We start from the raw sequence: 16,504 nt of genomic DNA, 5'->3' as shown, positions 1-16,504 counted from the left end.
CCCCATCACCACCATTGAATGGATCCTGAAATAACTTGCTTCCTAATCTGGACATTTGTGTGTTCCTTAGGCTGAAACCTGAGGCTTGTCCAGTCTGACTAACTGGACTTATGCCAGGTCCCTGTGGAATGTGTCAGCTCCTTTGAAGGAGAACCCTACCCTAGAAGCACAATAGGCATCTCCATAAATCTAGCTCTCACCAGCAGTTTTGTTTCAAATATAAATAGACCCTCTAAGACCCAAGATATTGCCCCACATCTGACTAATAATATCACCATTATCTAAAGACTTACATTACTCTGCCCACACCTGCCTGATCAGATTCCTTCCCAAGGGATACCAGCCAGATCACGCCAAGTTCCCCTCCTGGAGGAGTAACTCTGTAGCTCAGTTAGTATCCTTGAATCTGGTCCTACCTAGCCTGGGGTTGCCCTTCTAATCCTTGATAGGCACGACTGAAGTCCCACTTTGCCTGCATCAAATTTACTCAAGTTATGATAGACATAGGTACATGTGTATTTACATGTAAGAGCACTGAGCCATTTTTCATAATTAGAATTTGCCATCGAATCAGCCCACTCTAAAAATTTTATTTAATTTTATTTTTTTAGCTAACTTTCTTTATTGCGACCTTGTTTCTGACATAATCCGCATGATGTGTTTGCACTTTAGGACTCCCTTGTCTATGTCAAAACTTTTGGTTCTGGGAGACCCATACACTACCACCTACACTAAGAAGAAAATACAAGCAGTCACTTTAGCAATGTATTGCATTATATTATGACAGCACCTATACTTTAGAAAATGTCATTTTAAAAAATGTACTGTATATTCACTGAAATTAGCTTTCAGTTTTAATATAAAATTTATCCCCAGCTTTCAGACTTCTTCCTGTTTAAATAATTGAACAATTTGAAGAAATAATTGATCAAGCTGTTCAGAGCAATGGAATAATTTTTCCCGTCCTCACATTTCACTCTCTTAAAATGTGCTTTACTTTTTGACAATTGCCAGAGCTTCTCCTTGTGAGGCCGAACTTCAGGAATTAATGGAACAAATTGACATCATGGTAAGCAACAAAAAATTGGACTGGGAAAGGAAAATGCGGGCTTTGGAGACACGATTAGATCTTCGGGATCAAGAGTTGGCAAATGCACAAACTTGTTTGGATCAGAAAGGTCAAGAGGTACTGAATATATGTGTTAATAACATGTTAATTCCTCAGACTGTTATAAGTAATATTTATTCCCTCAGAATATGTTTTTCATTATGTATCCTTTTTATCAGGCATCAGCAGTAGCATTTATTGCTAACAATCCTGTCATAGCATGCTGAATGTGTTCTATCAAATAAGTGACAATCAGAACCTAAACCCATCCAAATTTGCTGATGCAGACAAACATAAAATGTCAGTGCCGTCTAGAAAAGTAAACAGACATTCAGTATATATGTGAAATAAATATCGTTTGCGAGCAAAGATGTCAGTGCTTTTGCAGCTGTAGAAACAAAGTAGTTGTCCAAACTGTGTCTTTGGACATGGCCAAGTTCAAGAGCCTTTTCTAATCTACTAGAAGAATATTTCCTGAGAGAAGTGAAATGCCAAGACACGATTGCAGGACAAGGGAGAAAAGTGTTTGGTGAAGGGGGTGTATGTGTGTATCTGGGCACCCTCTTAAGAGGGGTGCTTCCCAGCCCCTGTAAGGCTGCTTACAGTCCTGTTGGTGGTTGTAGAGTATCTGAGTGCTCTGGGGCCTCTGGAGGAGTTCAGGAAAACCATACACTTTACCTAATGTGGACTTTTGTGTCTGTGAATTTTTCTTTTGGGTGAGGCATAAGAGAAGGTGTTTACATTAATCCTATACTAAAACATCATCAGTCAACTTGTTCATCAGGCATTTCTCTACCTTTATTGGCCTCTCAATAGAACTTAGTTTTTAGGGGCGCCTGGGTGGCTCAGACGGTTAGGCATCCGACTTCAGCTCAGGTGACAATCTCATGGTTTTGGGTTTGAGCCCTGCATCCGGCTCTGTGCTGACAGCTCAGAGCCTGGAGCCTGCTTCGGATTCTGTCTCCCTCTCTCTCTGCCCCTCCCCCACTCACGCTCTGTCTCCCTCCATCTCTCAAAAATGAATAAACGTTAAAAAAAAAGAAAAAAAAAGGAACTTAGTTTTTCACATAGTTAACGGAGTTCTTGTTTGGCACAGTTAACTTAGTTATTGGCACCTGGTTTCCCTCCGTAGTAGAGGCCGGTCATCAGACCTGGAATATGCAAGGGACTGTTTTCTTACTTTCATATCTGTGATGACACCGACGTGTACCCAGGTGCCTCACCTGCTTTTTAAGCAGACAATTTCTGTCAGCCAAACCTCTAAGGACTCCTCTTAGATATTATTCCTTTCTTTCTTAAAAAAATGTGATCATTGCTCCATGGTCCCACCAAAGCAGAGCTCACTGAAGGCAGTGGAGACAAAAATAAAAGCTGAGGTGTATCCGTAGAGGTTCTGCCTGAGCGTGATGACATAGCCTCCTGAAAAGGTAATGCAAAGTAAATTCTAAACCTTAATTTAAAGTGTGATGGTGATAAGGATCTTTTGTCAAACATCCATACTGTCCTGTCCGAATGTGTGCCCAACGGAATAGTGCTAGCAATGTTTGGTTTAGTGACTTTAATTATTAATAGCTATTTTAAGAAGTGTAGTACAAATATTTACTCTTGTTTTGGTACAGCAGTTTTATTTAAATTGTACTCCTTTTTTGCACATTTTCTGATTTTTGTCAGGCAAAATTTAGAAGAATCAAAATTAAATGTTATTCTTGATGCAGGTGGGGTTACTTAGACAGAAATTGGACAGTCTGGAAAAATGTAACTTAGCAATGACTCAGAATTACGAAGGACAACTACAAACCCTGAAAGCTCAAGTAAGGAAAACTATTGTAATTTAATATCATATAATAATTTAACACATTTTGATATATGTTTTAACATATAAAATTATATTAGTTACTTTTTTATAAGTTGTAATAATTTTATTTAAATGGACTATTTTTAATACAAGTATAATTCTTATATTTTAACTACAGGTTATATGTTTGACCCCGTCTTTCATTGTTTTATTAGATTGCCTTTTTTATTGGACTCTCAGCCCTTTATCCCTTTAACTGTTAGCATAGTGCAAGACTGATACCTTTCTATGATATGATAATAATTAGCTATGTGAACAAAAGAATAATTTTGCTATTATGAAATAGATAATTGAAAGGATAAAACTGGTCTTTATAACTTGCTAGTGGTGGAACTGTTGCATAAATGATAGGTCTTCTGCATTGGGATGCTAATTTCTTTCTTATTTATCCCTGTATCACCTCACTGTGAAGGCAAGCAAAAAGTCTTCTCTCCCTTAGCACAGAAAACATAGGGCAGTAATTACCTGTCATCTCAGGTCTGGTAGATGCCATGTCTTGCTTTAAATGAATCAGTGGGAAATACTGTTTGATTAAGAAATTTTTGGAGTGCAAAGATTTCATAAGTGATAGTATAGTCAAATGAACCTAAAGTAGTTAATTCTTTATTACATAGCTTCTTATGGAGGTCATCAGCCATTAAGACTGGAATATGAAACATATGATGCCATTTAATAAGTACAGTATAATCTTAGACTAGCTCCAAAGTCCAGACATTTTGCCTGCAATTTACATAGCGGCCACTAGATGGTAGCTTGAATTATGAAACTAAATGGCTTTTCCTAGCTAAGACTCTAAGCAATCAACCAACCTTCTTTTTTGTATAAAGATAAAGCTTTAAAATAGCAATATATATATTAAATCACTATAGTTCAATATAAGCGGAGAGTCCACGATCTAAAATAAGTTTGAAAAAAATACAGTAATTGAGACACAAGTGAAGATATCTCTAAATTATATTTAGTTGGTTCAGTTACTGCTTACCAAATCTTTAATGTCTGTGTTTTTTCACATCTGTTATTAAAAAGTTTTGAGACTTGCTTACAGGTGCTGAGCAGACATTTAACATATGAATCCTTGCTATTTGATGCTTTGCAGTTTTATTTTATGACTTGGCTGCTGGCTAACCAACAAATATCCCTATGGCGGTTTCACAAAAATTTGTTCTGTGGAATGCTAGTATGAGAGTTTAGGAAATGCTGTTTACTTCCTCTCTGCTCTTGGACATTCACAGTGCATATTCAACAAACCCATTTAGACTTTTTCATCCATCATTTTTCAAAACATATTTGACCATGGAACGCTTTTTATTTTTCAAGCTAAAACCTACTTTACTATAGTACAGTCTTACAGTGTAAACACCAAAAACAGGTGTCTCAGAGAATACATTTTGGAAACACTACATTGTTGTTGAGAGAGCAGCCATCTGCTCCACTGCAGTTTAATGCTTCTCTTTTCTTCTCGTGTTAAAAGAAAGTTAAGAAGAGCATTAGGGAAGAAGAGCAAAAGAGAAGGAAAGAGGGAAGGAAAAAAGAAAAAGGAAAGTACTATGTACTTAAATTGGTTTGCATAATGGCTAGTAACATGTCATTTTTTTAACCAGAAAACGTATCTCGTGGCAAACATGATGTGGTTGCTGCTAGCTCACTCTACTGATTTCTTCTTTGATATTCCTGGTTTATTTACAATTGCATTTTACTAAAATATTTTAAAGGTATACTTTACCACACTGTTCCTTGAATAAGTCAACTCTGCCAAAACTTTCTCATAGAAATTGCTTCCGTTGTAAAAAGAGGTTATTTTCTTTTCCTTCTAACCATAATGAAACTATGATTAAATTGTGTATATATTTGAGATTTTCACTTCTGGAAAGGTGGAGTTGATTCTTTTAGACCCTGCTAAATAAAACTAGAAAGTCTGGACATTATTTATAAAATCACATAAGATTCTGAGAAGTGAAGAAAAGAGGCAGGCCAACTAGGACGTCGGTACCCAAAGAGCAACATAGTGGTGAGTTCCCTGGGATTTCTTTTTGCCCCTTGTATCCCAGTCTGGGTGACAGAGATGCTGACAACCCAGACACTACAAGGGGCACAAACAGATAAAAAGAATCCCAAGGAATATCTGCTCTCTACAGCAGACCTGGGAAAGGCAGCCTACCAAGATTACACACTTTTAGATAATAACTGCTCTACTCCAGCCCAACACCACAGAAAAAGACTTCAGCTCCAAACCACCCCACTAGCACAGACTGAGTAGACAGCCTTGGATTCTACCCTCACCAGCCTTTAAGGAGGTATCCCCGGCTCCCCAGCCTGGGTGGTATTAGAGAAGACTTGAGTGGAGAGCCAGGACTTTTGTCACCACTAGGTGTTAACAAGGCCCTCCCCAACCCATGGTGTTAGTGGAGGCCATGTGGAGAGTCTGGACTAGTATGCCCATTTGATGGTGATGAGGAACTCCCCCCTGGAGATATCAAGGAAAGCCTAATTAGGAGTCAGGATATTCACTGCCTCTCAGTGGTAATGAGGCCGCTCACCCTCACTACAGTTTTAGTGAAGGCCATGTGAGAAGCAGTAACAAAGCACCTGTACCCCTCTAGTCAGGGTGGTACAGTGAAGACTAGTGGGGATCCTCAACTCCCACTCCCACTCAGCAGTGGTAAGGAATGCCTCCCTCAGGTTACCAGCTGAGGCCAAGATCTAGACTCCCACCACCCAAGGCAGTGACGAGGCAGTGTCCCACTTTCCCTGCCAGAATGCCGTCAGAAAAGGATGGCTGAAATACAGTCCCTAAAGAAAATCTAGTGTCTCATAACACAATACCCAAAATGTCCAAGTTTCAATAAAAAAAATCACTCATCACACCTAGAACCAGAAAGATCTCAACTTGAATGAAAAAAGACAACCATGAGAAGCCAACACTGAGTTAATACAGATGCTAGAATTATCTGACAAGGATTTTAAAGAAGCCGTTATAAAAGTTCCTCAGAGGGCAATTACAAACATACTTGAAACAAATGAAAGTTTTAGCAAAGAAAAACTGTAAAGAATAACCAGTTAGAAATTTTGTCTCTGAAAAATACAATAACCAAACTAAAAAATTTCAATGGATGGGCTCAAAAGTAGAATGGAGGGGATGGAGGAAATAGTCAGTGCACTTGAAGATAGCAGAATAGAAATTACTGGATCTGAAAAACAGAGAGAAAATAGACTAAAAAAAAATAAACTTAGGGACATGTAGTACTATAACAAAAGATTGGAAATTTGTGCCATCAGAGTCCCAGAAGGAGAAGAGGGCAGGATTGAAAAAGTATTCAAAGAAGTAATGGCTGAAAACTTGGCAAAATATGTAAACCTACAGATTCAAGAATCTGGATGAAACTCAAACAGGATGAACACAAAGAAATCTACACCAAGACACATCATAGGCAAAGTTCTGAAAACTAAAAGACAAAGAAAAAAATCTCGGAAGCAGCAAGAGAGAAATAACACCTTACCTACAGGGACAAATCAAGTCAGATAACAGACTTCTCATCAGAAACCATGGAGGCCAGAGGAAGGTGGAATATTTTTCAGTTGCTGAAGCAACATAAATGTCAACCCAGAATTCTATGTCCAGAGAAAATATCCTTAGGAATGAAAGGAAAATCAAGTCCTTCTTGAATGAAGGACAGCTATGAGAATTTGTCACAGTAAACGTACCTCCAAAGAATGGCAAAAGAAAGTTCATTTAGCAGTAAGGAATGATGAGGAAAGCATCTTGAGACATTAGGAAAGAAGAAAAACCAATGGGAAGAATTAAGAAATGGGTAAACATACTACTTTTCTTCTCTTGAGTTTTCTAAATTGTTTGGCAGCTAAAGCCAAAATTATAACAGTGTCTAATGTGGTTCTTAATGTATGTTGAGGAAATACTTAAGAGAATAATGCTCTAAATGGGTCAGGTCAAAGGGACATAAAGAAAAGTAAGACTTCTGCATTTCATTTGGGCTGGTAAAATGTTGACACCAGTAGACTGTAGTGAGTTATGTAAATATAATACCTAGAGCAACAACTGAGAAAACTATTCAACAGATGCATTCAAAAACACTATAGATAAACCAAAATGGAATTCTAAATAATTCTCAGATAACCCTGAAGAAGACAGAAAGGCTAAAATAGAGAAACCAAAAAACTGGAAAACAGAAGAAAAAAACCACCAACAACAAAAAAGTAAGGTTTAAGCTCTGATAGATCATAATTACATTAAATGGAAATTGCCTAAATACATCAGTTAGAAGATGGAGATTGACAGAGTAAATTAAGAAAGTATAACCCAACTATATGTCCTGCTCCAGAAACTGACTTCAGATATACCTATGTAGGTCAGTTGAAAGTAAAATGGTAGAAAAAAATACCATGCAAATATTAATCAAAAGAAAGCAGAAACAGTGCCAAGATAATTCAGTGGAGAAAGAATAGTGTCTTCAACAAACAGTAAAGGGACAACTGAATACCCACATGTAAAAGAACTAAGACCTAGATATAGACAAAAATTAGCTCAAAATGGATCAAAGACCTAAATGTAAAAACTAAATCTATAAAACTCTTAGAAAAAAAAATAGGAATAGATCTTCATGACTTTGGATTAGGCAATGGTTTCTTAGATTTGGCACCAAGAGTACAAGAAAAGTTAGATGAATTTGACTTCACCAAAATTAAAAAAACCTTTGTCCTTCAAAGGATGCCTTCGAGAAAGTGAAAAGATGACTCACAAAGTGGAAGAAAATATTTACAAGTCATATATCTGATAAGGGACTAGTATCCAGAACTAAAAAAATAACTCATACTAGTCAATAATAAAAAGTAAATGACATGACTTTAAAATGGGCAAAGATATGTCTATTGATGAATAGACATCTTTCCAAAGAAGGTATACAAGTGCCAATAATCACACGAAAAAATGCTCAATATCATGAGTCATTAAGGAAATGCAGATCAACTCATGAGATACCTATTTGCACTGACGAGAATAGCTATAATCAAAAAGAGGGACAATAACAAGTGTCAGCAAGGATATGGAGAAATTAGAACCCCATACATTGCCAGTCGTAACAGAAAATGGCACAGTCACTTTGGAAAAACAGTTTGGCAGTGCCTCAAAAAGTTAAACCCAGAGTCTCCATATGATCCAGCAGTTCTACTCCTGGTTGTATACCCAAGAGAAATAAATATATATATCCACACAAAAACTTGTACCCAAATGTTCACAGCAGCATTCTTTGTAATATACAAAAAGTAGAAAGAACCTAAATATCCTTCAGTAGATGAATGGATAAGTGAAATGTGGCATATCCGTGCAATGGAATACTATTCAGCCGTAAAATAAATGAAGTATTGGTCCATGTTACAACCTCGATGAACCTTGAAAGCATTATGCTGAGGGAAAGAAGCCAGGCACTAAAGGCCACATAACGTGTGATTCCATTAATATGCAATGATCAGAATAGGCAAATATAAAGAAACAGAAAGTAGGTTAGTAGTTTCCAGGGCCTGGGGACAGGAGGAAATGTGTAATCATTCTAATATTATGGGGCTTCTTTTTGAGGTAATAAAAAATACCCTCACATTAGTAATATGATGGTTGTACAACTTTGTAAATATACTAAAAACCAGTTAATTTTATATTTTAAAGGGTGAACTTTATGGTAGGTGCATGATATCTCAATTTAAAAAATTATGTGAGAAAGAAAAAGAAAGCAAATGTGACTATATTAATATCAGATAAAGTAGACACAATTGTTCCTAGCTTTGTTTGTGACATCCCACAGCTGGAAACATCCAAAATGTCTCAATATGTAAATGGTCAAGCAAATGCTAGTTCCATTCATAGCATGGAATAACACTGAGCAATAAAAAGGCATGAACTATTGATACACACGTGTATCTCCAAGGCATTATGCTGACTGAAAAAAGCCAATCTCAAAATGTCATATACTGTTTGATTCCATTTTATAACATTCTCAAATGACAAAATTCTAGAGATAGAAACAAATTTAGTGCTTGCCAAAGGGTTAAGAGTGGGAAGACGAGCGTCACTAAAAAGGCAGGAAGGTCTTTGTGCTGATGGAATGGTTCTGTATCTCGATCAAAGTTGTGGTCACACAAATCTACCCGTGTGATAAGATGGCTTAAAACTATACACATATATTGTACCAATGTCAGTTTCCTGGGTTTACTATTGTACCATAGTTCAACAAGATGTTGATATTGGAAGAACCCAGAACCTCTCTTCAAAATCTTTGCAACTTCCTGTGAATCTTTAATTGTTTCAAAATTTAAAACAAAACCAAAAAACTCTTATAAACAGTTATATAGAAATTTCTTCACTTTATGGACCATGCTGCTTTTAATCTATTATTTGAAGGTATAACAAGAAACAGAAAAAATAGTACAGAGTCTAAGTTTTTCTTCCTTATTGGTACGAAAAAGATGATATCAATTTGATACTTAAATTTATATAAACTGTCATCGATAAGTAGTTTGTGCTGTTTGTATCTTTTAAATTAAGTATTCAATTTTCTTTAATAAAGTATACACGTGTTATCTTATACATGGGGTTACTGAAATTAAAATTGTCAACACAAGATGGCACTAAGTAAAAGAAAAAACTTGGTTTTTAAAATTTGTGAGCTTTGCTACACAAATTAAAACAGAACTAAATAAAACATTTATGAAGTGAATCATTTAACTGTGCAGTTCATCAGGTCCCAGATTTACAGGAAAACTGAATTGTGTTCAGTTTCAATAATTAGTTTTAATAACTGGTTCTGTCTTCACTAATCAGAACATTCAAGCATTACCGCATTTTCTAATCATGACTTAAATTTCCAAAGACGTGCCCAAGAAAGAACTCCAGTGAAATCAAGTTAGAAGCACGAGTAATGGTAAAACGTGAGCATTTTCTATCATATACAGTTTTCCAAACTGACGAATAGCTTTGAGAAACTGAGACTACACCAGATGAAACAAAGTAAAGTTCGGAGAAAAGAATTACTGCACCCCAGAGAAGAAATACCCTTTGAACCGAGCAATCTGAACCAGAAATTAGAGGTGAGCTGTATGTATTTCCTTAGTTTCCTCACGCATCGGAAGGATTGATTGCTGTTGTTGTGGGCTGTTTGTCTCTGGCGTACACAATGGCATGTACGGCTGTGGTAACAAACACCATTACAAATCAGCTTCTCGTTGAATATATTTTCTTAGCGCACCTTCCCTCTAGGCACTTAGCGAATTAAAACATCACTTTGATTTATGCATCTTTTATACAGATCAGCATTTTTGGAGAACCAAAAAAAAAAAAAAAAAAAAAAAAGAGTTCAAAGAAACTGCAGATGTTGAGTGAAATTGAAGGACATCCCTGGGGTCAGTTAAATGGAATAGCTAATAAATCTTTTAATGGCGATTTAACTATTAGGTACTTAAATCCCAGTGAAGCCTCATAACAGTTTTCAGAACAGTGCTCGAAGTTTCAGGGGTATTTTTCTTAAAAGAGGTGGCGCCACTCCAAAATAGCCCTCCGTCCCTAAAATGGCTTACTGTGTCATGAATGCACTTATTTTTATCCCCTTAACTTCCCAACTTTGGAAAAAAACAAACCAGCTGTTTTTCTTCCCTAATGCTCTTGAGGGTTTCTGATAGAGGTCATGTAACAGACAGGTTCTACCATAAATTCCTCTTCTCTAACCTTAGCCTAGTTCCCAGTGCTCCTCCATTATTGTGTGTTAATTGGCCTCAAGTTGACCCTTATCAAGTTAGCCCACTCTGTTTCTTCTTTTATTCTCAAGCCCTAAACCCCAGCACCACCACCCTGATCTCCAGCCAATGATCTCCCTTTCTTCCACTCCACTGGTAGATAACGGTTGGTACCCCCCAGTCACCCAGGTGAATACCCAAGAATCTTTGATCTGTTCCTTTCTCTTACTCCCCATATTTGAGCCCAGCTTTGCCCCTTTCCCTGGTCTAATGCTTCTTATCTCCTTCCTCTTTGTCTAATTATCATTGTCCTGTTTCATTTGCATCATTTTATTCTGCAATTAACAATCCTTCGCAAACTTTCCCTTCAAAATGTCTTTAAAAGAAAAAAAAAATCTAAAATCACAGCCCTAAAACCAGCCTATTGCAACAACTTTGCTGGAAGGCTTGCGTTTTAGCTTTTAAATTCCTGTAGATTTTACATTCTGCTGAATAATGTACTGGGTTTTTTTTTTTAAATACAAAATTACTACCATCATGATGTGAAATTGACTCTACAGGAAGTTGCTCCATGTGTAACCACCTGCTGACGGTGGTGTGACCAGACTGTCTTCAGAAAGATCCTGGTTTCATAGAAGATGCCCAAAGATGTGCCCTGTAATACATATGCTTTCCCTAAAAATGCAGAGATCAAGTCACTGGTTAGCCTTCTGGTTGACTTTTTATGGGATTTTATGGGAGAACCACATTCATATAAGTTGTTCATATAAAAAAAAAAAGGCCTGAAATTAATATGAAGTACTTTGTGTGAACACTTTTACATTTAGGAAACCAAATTTTTTACATAAAATATATTTCATGAATTTATAGATGAAATTAGTAGCAAAATATGACCTGATATGTTTGTACTTATATAAAAGTTTTTAAGCACACTCTGTAGGTAGTTTAATCTGTGTAATTATGGAAACATGTCATATACCTGTTTTTACTTGGAGCCGTATGAAAAATTAATATGTAAGAGATGGGCTGTTCCAGTTTTAGTCTACATCCAAGCATGTTTTTCCTTTGGGACAAATATTATTCACTGGTCTAGTAAGAGAAAGAGCATGTTGTTGTGGAAGAATATGACAGTTTAAAACACTTCTTGACTGATTGATTCCCAAAGCCATATCCTTTGTGTTAAACTGTGAACATTCACGTTCCATGAATATACTACTTGAGCAAAAACTTGAAGAAATGAGCATGTTGTGTCAAGCTAGTTTCATGTCTTCCTCAGGTTAGCTCAGTTGGCACTGGCATTTATTTGCCCTGTGACCTTTAGGCAAGTTGTTAGCCTCACAGGGATTTCATTTTTTTCACCAATAAATAGGGTTAAAAATACCTTATAGGTGACATTATGGTTATGGGAGAAACACACACACACACACACACACACACACACACACACACATACACATACATATACGTGTGTGTGTGTGTGTGTGTGTGTGTGTGTGTGTGTGTGTGTGTATTTAAATGCACACTGAAGCATTTAGGGGTGAAAATACATGAGGTCTGGAAGTTGGCTTAAACTACTCAACAAAAAAGTGTGGAGAGAAAGAGGCAAAATAAAGATGGTCAGGTTGATGGTAGTCAAACTGGGTGAAGGGTACATGGGAGTTTTTTTTTAATCTCTACTTTTATGCAAGTATGAAAATTTTCATACTAAAAAGTTAAAGTCATCTTACAAGTGAAGGTTTGTAGAGTCCCTGACATATAACAATCACTAAAGAAATGTTAGTTCCATCTTCCAGTATTTAGTAAAGGATTAAAAACATATATATAATAATGTAGCTTCCCCTAGAAACTCTAATTTTAATGACCTTGACTTACTCACAACCTTGAAGACCCAGAAAAGTTTTTTCAGCATGGAGAACTTACTCTGGAGGTTTAGGCAAGTTCTACAGACCCTCTGGAACCTGGTAGGACACCTCCAATCTCTACAAAAATCCTCATAAAGCTCTCTGGGTCTCTCTGTGGTCCCATAACTACTGGATATATTGTGCCAGCTTGCTAGTCTTGAAACCAATACATCTAGAAGATCAAGAAAGCCAGGACTGTTATGAGCACATGCTGATATGTCTGTGACACATATTTCTAGCTTATTTGGCCTTATTCTTGAGCTCATTTCTACCTGTTGTAGAACTTGTAAAGAACTAAGATTAATGCTCCTGCCTCCTCTTAAAGCATGCTGGGAAATACTTATTTTCAAGATTGAGGTTGTTGGGTGGGTAATGCTAAATATTAGTATATCTGAAAGGTAAGAACAGTGTAAGTCAACCTTGCCCACATTTTGACAAAGTCACTAAATCAGTCTAAGCCCCACCCCATAAAAACAAACAAACAACCAAAACCGAGGATACAGGTTTGGTGACAAGAATTAGAAGCTATGTCTAGTAATAAATCCAAGATGAGTGATTTAATACTTTGTTTCTTTGTTTTCCTAATGGGGAAAAAGAATGGGTACAGTTTTTTAGAATGAAAATGTACAAATGAAAGAAACCTTACTCATTGTGCTTTTAAATGAATAATTCTCCTCAATTTATGTTTGTACCTCCACTTTTTAAAAAGGAATTTAGAGCAAAGTCAAGAGAATGGGACAAGCAAGAGATACTGTATCAGACTCATCTGGTTTCTTTAGATGCTCAACAAAAATTATTATCTGAGAAGTGTAATCAATTTCAGGTACATTATCTAATACTATCCTCTAACTTAGAAAAAAATTAGAGGTTAACTATTGCTATCTTCATAATCTTACTACAGAGAGAAATGCCAACCACAGGAAAATAACCAGAACAGGTCTAATACTGAGTAAAGTCACAAGTGCATGAACATTTTTAATGGTGAATTTAGTCCACGTGTCTCAAAGGATGGTACTTTTTAAAGTGTCCATTGTCATCATGTCGTTAAATAACATATGTTTTTGCATGTCTATGGGCAAGTCGCTTAGAAAGTCTGAGATTGCTTGGTCTCTGACCTCAAGAATCTTACAACTTAGAGGTAGAACACACATACATATTTACAGATAATTTATAGCAAGTGAATGGGAAACCCTTTTAGAGTTCAGAGGAGAAAGGGGGATTTTGGGGCTGAGATAGTGAGCAAATATCCTACAGCAGGGGTGAGACTGGGGCTGGACCTTGAAGAAGATGTACAGTATTTTGAGAATATGTTTGGGGTGGTGGAAATAACAGCAAAATCACCGAAGCAAGAGAGCAAAAGGCAAATTCTGGGTATAGAAAATGAGCCAACTGGTTGGGAGTCTGTATGGAAGGTGGGGAAGGTAGGAGATGGTAAGGCTGGTGAGTTGGATGCAGGTTATAATAAGCCTTAAAGTCTCATCTAAGGAATTTGGAATTTTTTTATCAAAGCCAGTGAGAAACTATGGTTTTTGTTTGATTTGGGTTTTGTTTCTTATTTTTCATTCTTTAAGTTACTTGAATTATATGTTTATTATGTTCTCTGAGTTTAACAATACAAAATAATGTAAAATTAATAGCTTCATCTTCTACTCCGTTCTTATCCGTTTAGTACAAACACTTAATAGGTGTTTTTCTTTCCATACTTTTTCTTTTGTTTGTACAAACACGTAAAATGTGGATTTGGGAGAAATTATATATTTTTCCTTTTTAAAATTTTGTGGTTTTACTTAATAATAATTATGTTTCCGTGTGGATACTCTCTCAAGTCATTACTTAGTTCTGCATAATATTTGATAGTATATGGTTTACATTACCATATATATATCATAGTATATAGTAGATATACCATAATTCTTTCAATCATCTCCTTACTGATGAACATTCAGGTTGTTTCTAGTTTTTTGCTATCATAATACTATAACAAATATCCTCTGATAGACATCTTTAAATGCTAGTACTTTTCTTTTGTTAGATTAAAAATCCTAGAAATTATTCTTGAGCCACAGGGTATTATGTTCATTCAGATTTTTAAATGAATACTAGCATATTACCTCCCAAAAGATTATAGTAATGTACAATTCATGAGCAGTCTATGGGAGTACTCATACTTTCACCAACATGGAATGTTAGCAGTCTTTTTATTTTTTCCCAACTAGGACTGATAGTAGTATTGGCTTGATTTGTTTTGCATTTCTCTGACTACTTACAAGGTTGAGCACCTCTTCATATCCTTCTGAGCCTTTTTCATTTCCTTTTCTGCATATTGCCTATTTACAAACTTTGCCAATTTTCCTTTTGTGTTATTTCTCTTTTTCATATCGATGTATAGAAGTTTCTGTACCTTGAGAGTTATTAACACAACTTGTTAACACAGCTTGTTACTTGTGTTGACTGCTTTTTCCTACAATCCAACTGCTTTTGTTTAATTGTTTATTTTATTTTTCATCATATAGATACTTTCAACTACTGTGTAATGACATCCACAATTTTCCTCTTGTAAATATTCTTTCTTGCATAATACCTACCCCAGGCTTCCTACCCTACTCTGCATCTTGACTCTGAGGTTATACAAATGTATTTTCTCTTTATGTCATCCAAAACTGAAGTTTTAGAAAAAACCCAAGACTGAATTACAAAGAGTGAAACTTCATTATAAACATATTTAAAGATTTTTCCTAAATATTTTCTATCATTCTTGAATTTTATTCATGTAAGCTTAAATATGATATTCTCCATTTAATCGACACAGTCTTCGCTTTCTCAGAAACAGGCACAAAGTTACCAAACTCAACTAAATGGTAAAAAACAGTGCATAGAAGACGGCAGCTCAGAAGTTCCTCAGTTGATGTGCGAACCGGATCACAGTTGTGAAGCCAGTGAAAGAGATGAGTTCATTATTGAAAAACTAAAATCAGCTGTGAGTGAAATAGCATTAAGCAGGAATAAGTTACAGGATGAAAATCAGAAGCTTTTGCAAGAACTGAAAATGTACCAAAGACAGTGCCAGGTGATTATTTATTTCTCAATTGATCTTGCCCACGAGTTGTATAAATGATGAGTCAACAGGTGTATGGATTACATAATTTTCTATTACATGTGTAACTTCAATTCATATTTCCTCTAAGTAATTCTCACTTGATGAGTAAATTCAGTAATCCCTTAAATACCCTACCCCACCAGAATGAACTTTGGTTCTGCCACAGTATAATAATAATGCATTACCAGTACAGTATAACAGTGCTCACTTACAGACCTCTATGCCTAACTAACACTCATGGCCCTTTAGCCTCACGCCACCCTGTGTCCCCACTACTCTCTCTGACCCTGTGCCCCTTTGACTTGCAGGAATCCTGGGTTGGAGACCCAGGAAATTAGTAAGGTTTCAACAATCTAATTACTCCAATAAGAGGCATGGAGGCCCTCCCTGTGATCTATCACTGTTCACTTTACCATAATCATTTACCAAAGAGTAGCCTGGAGTTTTGTTTTGTTTTGTTTTGTTTTGTTTTGTTTTGTTTTGTTTTGTTTTGTTTTTTAGGTAACCTCCACATTGGCAGATGGGATTGCTGATTTTTCCAAGAATTAATTTTCTTCTTAACCCAACAATCTTGTCTTTCTTTCTCTTTCTTTCCTTCTTCCTTCCTTCCTTCCTTCCTTCCTTCCTCCCTCCCTCCCTCCCTCCCTCCCTCCCTCCCTCTCTTTCTTTCTTTCTTTCTTTCTTTCTTTCTTTCTTTCTTTCTTTCTCTCTTTTGCTCTTCTGCATCACTAAGGTTATCCAGCATTCATAAATTGGTCATTACCAATTTCTTTACTAAATGTATTTTTCTTATTCATGGATATCCCAGT

The 16,504-nt window shown here is 36.3% G+C and overlaps 1 protein-coding gene across 7 annotated transcripts in view; it reads left to right on the top strand.

The window, feature by feature from the left end:
* The window catches only part of DEUP1 (deuterosome assembly protein 1), an 83,548-nt gene that overhangs the window by 17,410 nt on the left and 49,634 nt on the right, over positions 1-16,504 (top strand). For 6 of the 7 annotated variants that reach the window (XM_045483642.1, XM_045483646.1, XM_045483643.1 and 3 more), the window contains 5 exons: positions 1,015-1,186; positions 2,824-2,919; positions 9,921-10,055; positions 13,308-13,421; positions 15,423-15,665. In XM_045483642.1, coding sequence (XP_045339598.1) covers positions 1,015-1,186; positions 2,824-2,919; positions 9,921-10,055; positions 13,308-13,421; positions 15,423-15,665 — 760 coding nt within the window. The remainder of the gene's footprint in view (positions 1-1,014; positions 1,187-2,823; positions 2,920-9,920; positions 10,056-13,307; positions 13,422-15,422; positions 15,666-16,504) is intronic. The other variant, XM_045483645.1, reaches the window with a different exon arrangement.

This window comes from Leopardus geoffroyi, chromosome D1 (assembly GCF_018350155.1).
Source record: "Leopardus geoffroyi isolate Oge1 chromosome D1, O.geoffroyi_Oge1_pat1.0, whole genome shotgun sequence".
Taxonomy (NCBI): domain Eukaryota; kingdom Metazoa; phylum Chordata; class Mammalia; order Carnivora; family Felidae; genus Leopardus; species Leopardus geoffroyi.
The sequence above is the reverse complement of the archived record's forward strand: the minus strand, read 5'-3'. Positions and strand labels throughout refer to the sequence as shown.